The sequence below is a fragment of the Apaloderma vittatum genome, unplaced genomic scaffold, assembly GCF_000703405.1.
Source record: "Apaloderma vittatum isolate BGI_N311 unplaced genomic scaffold, ASM70340v1 scaffold4382, whole genome shotgun sequence".
Classification (NCBI taxonomy): Eukaryota; Metazoa; Chordata; class Aves; order Trogoniformes; family Trogonidae; genus Apaloderma; species Apaloderma vittatum.
Window position 1 is genome coordinate 84423 of NW_009705146.1, and position 4682 is coordinate 89104.

Consider the following 4682-nt stretch of genomic DNA (forward strand, 5'->3'; position numbering starts at 1 on the left):
AGGATGTCCTCTCCAGGCTGCCAAGATACCGATCCCTCCCATCAGTGCCCAGGGAGCTTGCTGTAGGGCTAAATCCCCTGAGAGGGTCATCATCCCACATGGACATGCCAACCCAGGAATATTTGTAAGGAGGCTCTGCATTAAATGAGAGACCATATCTTCTGTGTGGATACTATAAAATATACTTTAAAATGAATTGTTTAACTAGCTTAATATGTTATCTTAAAGAAGCTTCTCTGTGGCTATATCCACCCATCTCTCTGCAGATCTCTGTGCACACCATGTCGCTGCTTTCTGCACAGGTGGTGCGTGTCCCTCCAACCTGCTCCTGAGCATCCTGGAAATAGATTTGCTTTCTGTGACATTAGAAGAGCCCCAGCTGCAGCTCTAAAGATGTGTCTCTGCCTAGTGAAGACAGCATTATTCCTAATGATACGTTGTTTAGCTATCCAAAAAGCCAGCCAAAGAGAGAATGTGAAACCAACTGTGAGCGGAGCACACTGCTGATGGGGAACCATATTTGGTCAGAGGCCCTGGGGTGCAGGAGATGCCGGTTCTTCTCTGTGATTGTGGACAAATCACTTCACTTCTGGCTTTTTGTAGGTACTGGTACTGGCTCTACAGTACCTTGCTGCTGAGGCTTTTTTTTTTTAACTCTGAGCTGGATTCATAGCATGGTTTGGGTTGGAAGTGACTTTAAAGATCATCTAGTTCCAACCCCTTTGCCATGGGTAGGGACACCTCCCACTAGACTCACTAGCTGTTCAAAGCCACATCCAGCTTGGTCTTAACCACTTCCAGGGAGTGAGCTTCCAAGACCAGAACAGTCTGGATGGCCCTTATCTGCTCCTGAAGCTGATAGCTGTGGCACTGTAGGTCAGTGCCACTTGCTCTAGGGGCAAAGCAGTTCATTTGACTGATAAGAATGCTTAAAAGTGTGGTCTTGATGTGCATATGCCTTGTTGCATCAGCTAGGCTTTGACCTTCTTCTCCTTAATCCTGGATTTCGTGTGTGACACAGCATATTACTCTTGGTGGCCTCACTGCAGCAGCCGAGAGCTGCGGCTGCACAAGGGAGAAGAGCAAATGCTCCTCCTGCAGCCTGGCTTCCCTGTAGCCCTACTGAGAGATCAGGCTGAATGCAAATCCAACTGATGGTTCACCTATAGCCCAAAGCGTTTCGGAAAGGAACGTTATCTTTATTGGAGGCACAGAGGTATTACAGCATGAGGAGCAATGTTGTCTGCCTGCTTCTGAGCAGTATGTGGGTGATGGAGTAGTGTTCCTGTCCCCAAGGCATGTTCTGCTCTAGACATAAACTTTATGATCCATACTGAGGAATGTTACTGGTTTAACTGGGCAGACTTTGGGAAGAAGCTAGTGTGTACAACGACAGCTACAGTTTTGGTGCAGAATTCAATATGCAGAAGAGCCTGCATCACATGCCAAAAAGCTGGCTTTTGTCTTCCCTAAGTGACTTCAGCCCCTAAATCCTCCCTTGGGATGCCAATGAGCCTTAGCCTCCCTAGGCATTACCACTGCTGAAAACCCTAAGTCACCTTGGCTCTGTGCCTAGTTGCTCCCCTGACACCTCTGCCCCCAAGGGTGATGACAGCAGTCACAGCAGTGCCAGCCAGGGAAAGCTTCCATCTTAGGCAGAAGATGCTTTCTCCTGGAAAGGTTTTGAGACCCCTGCATTGCCTCCTAGCATGATTCTCTGGGCTCATGGAGCCTTGGCTGTGCCAGGGAGCTGATGGTGGCTTTAGGCAAGTTGCTCGCTTTAGTTGACTTTGCTGCAGCTCAACAGGACACAGAGCAAAGCACAGTGAGGACAGAGCTGCTGGAAGGTGCCTGACAATCCCCCCAAAGGGTTAGAGATACTCTGACTTAGCTCTCCTACATCAGCTCTGGGAAATCTGGCACCGCCATGGCTGACCTGCACGCCCAGATCCCATGAAACATTATTAAAAATGATGGCCCAGCATGGGGCTGAGAGTGTGCCAGCACTCACACAGAAATATGAAGACCATCGCTCTGCTGGCTTGAAGCTGCTTCCCCGCTGCACAGCCTTGAATGTTTCCATGTTTTTCAAGTTTGGAGAGTGGATCAGGCATCAGATGCCGAGCTTTCTGACAGCTTAAATTCATGCATCAGGCTACAGACTGGTCAGGGTTTGGTGCAGGGTCTACCCTTACTGTTATGGAAACAACTTTAAGGAGCAGATATCATCCCGCTCCCTTGCCCAGAGCTGTACGTATCTTGGTTCAGCATTTATAGACCATAAAGATATTACAAACCTGGTTGGAGTTTGCACAGTGGCTTTGAGCAGAGTGAAAACCTCCCAATGTCACAACAGTGTGAAGAAGTGAAGTCCTTGCTTTGGAAGGAAGTGACCTGCTCCTGAGTGATGAGGGCAACAGAGACTGAGGGGCAGGGTGTCTTGCTCAGGGCAGCCAGGTCAGCCCAGGAAGCATCATTCCCTGTTTCTGCCTGGGTACCACAGGGGAACAAAGACCATTGGCATCAAAAAGCCAGCCGTGAATCCATGAGGTTTGCCCTCCTTAAACTGAGAACAGCCTCACTGCCCAGCATGCAATCTGGCATGAGAGGCTTGTGTGGCTCTCACTTTTGCTGCAGTAAAATCTTTATTGGAAAAGGAGGCTCCTTCTGCCTGGCAGCATGGGCCCTTTAGACAACACAGCTTCAAATGGACCTAACATAAGGATTTTTGTGGTGACCTACTATTAGGAATGTGCTGTCACACTATGCCAGATAAACCCCCTAATCATAGAATCATAGAATGGCCTAGGCTGGAAGGGACCTTAGAGATCTAATCCAACCTCCCTGTCATGGGCAGGGACACCTCTCAACTAGATCAGGCCACACACGGGGACCAAATGGGGATCGAACCCACGACCTTGGTGTTATCAGTACCACGCTCTAACCAACTGAGCTAACGCCTGACAAATACTTGTTTCTTATTTGTGTCTGTTTGCTCAGAAGTGTAAAAAATCCACGGTTGTCACAGTAACAAGAAACATGTGATGGAAATGTTGAACCATTTATAAATAATACAAGGGGGAAAAAAAGAAAAAAAAAGAAAGAAAAAAGAAGAAAGGAAAAAAAAGAAAAAAACCAAACCATAGTGGCAAGAGGTAGCACCAGAAGACTAGGGATTACTCTATTTGCTCTGCAATGTCTTCATTTTGCATGAAAAACATTTTTTCCATCCATAAATATTTAGGCTTTTCCACTGGCTTTTACAGCATCTGTCTGAATTTTATCAGTTGGCTGGTCCAGCATTGCTGCAGCTTTGATGGAGACTTTTTTATCCTCCGGTAACGAACACAGATTGCTGGAGCTGGGTTGCAGGGCTGAGCCTTTCCAGGAGAAATTAATCTGCTTACATCTTCTCTGATTAGCCTGTCTTTAAAAGTTTGGTTGTTTGGTATGCTGATCTCAGTATAATACCCCAAAAGAAATGAAAGGTGATGAGAACAGCTAAATAAAATGAGCATTTCATCTGAAGTCCAACAGTGTGTGCAAATTTGGGAGATTGCTGGTATTCAGGAATTTAGTGTGGGAGGAGGCAGAGGACATGTGTAGCATTGTAGTGCTTATTCTTCTGCCTTTCAGGTAACAAAAGTCAGGCCCAGGCTGAACTCTGCTATGCAGAGAATAAGTTTGTGTGCCCGAACACCACCCAGGATCCCCAGAAGGAGGCCAGCACCGTATGGGCAATGATGGTCATTGCTCAGCTGCTGGCTGGAATCGGGACGGTTCCCATCCAGCCCTTTGGGATATCCTACGTAGATGACTTTGCAGAAGCAAACAATTCCCCACTGTACGTTGGTAAGTGGAACCATTTCTGTATTTAATTTTGTTTCCTCCAGACCTCAGAGGTGAGACGTAGAGGTGCTCATCCAGAGAGGAACCTGTGAACATGGGTTGAGCCGTCAATGGGACTCAGATGAGATGCTCCCCCATTAAAAGGCTGGGCTGTCTCACCCCTTTGATAGTCAGCTGTTCTCTGCAGGGTTGTATTTGTGGTGTGGGTGTCCTAACACCCACAAAGACAAAGAATCAGAGCAAGGACATGAGACAGATGAGCTGGGGCTTCTCCCTTCCATTTGGAGAACTTATGACTTCCATGGCAGGAAAGAGTAGTAAGGAAAGCTTCTCAGGAGCTGTCTCCTGCTCTTATTAAGCATCAGTTTATCATGGTTTATCCAGAGATATCACAGCCTGTAGGAGCCAATTAACACAGGTTGGGCATCAAGGGTTCGAAATCAACATTTCTGCTGTGGAATTGATCACTGCTTGGTGAGGGCTCCCAAGATCAGGAGTACTTCTTTATAGCAAAGAGATAGGAACTAGCTTCCGTATTAAACTACATTATTTTCCCCTATGAATGGCAAAACCCATCTAGTGCTGGCCTGCCTACGTGAGCTTTCAGCTCAGCCCATAAGTTATTTAAAAACCCAATTCCTTCTGGTGCTGAACAATGTCTTTAAAACAGCCAAAGGCATCAGAATGATTTAGAAGTCGGAAGCAGATGTTCCAAAATAAGGTAAGCAGTAAAGGAGAAGGAAAGTCTTTGCAAGTATAACTCCCAAGGGCAGACTCTAGACAAGCGCTGGAGTACTTGGCAGGGTCTCCAGACCCACCCAGGCATGCTTTGC

General features: G+C 47.0%; 1 protein-coding gene across 1 annotated transcript in view; it reads left to right on the plus strand.

Annotated features, from left to right (window-relative positions):
- LOC104270805 (solute carrier organic anion transporter family member 2A1-like) overlaps positions 1-4682 on the plus strand; it is a 29359-nt gene that overhangs the window by 15564 nt on the left and 9113 nt on the right. The window contains 1 exon segment of the mRNA XM_009865276.1: positions 3637-3852. Coding sequence (XP_009863578.1) covers positions 3637-3852 — 216 coding nt within the window.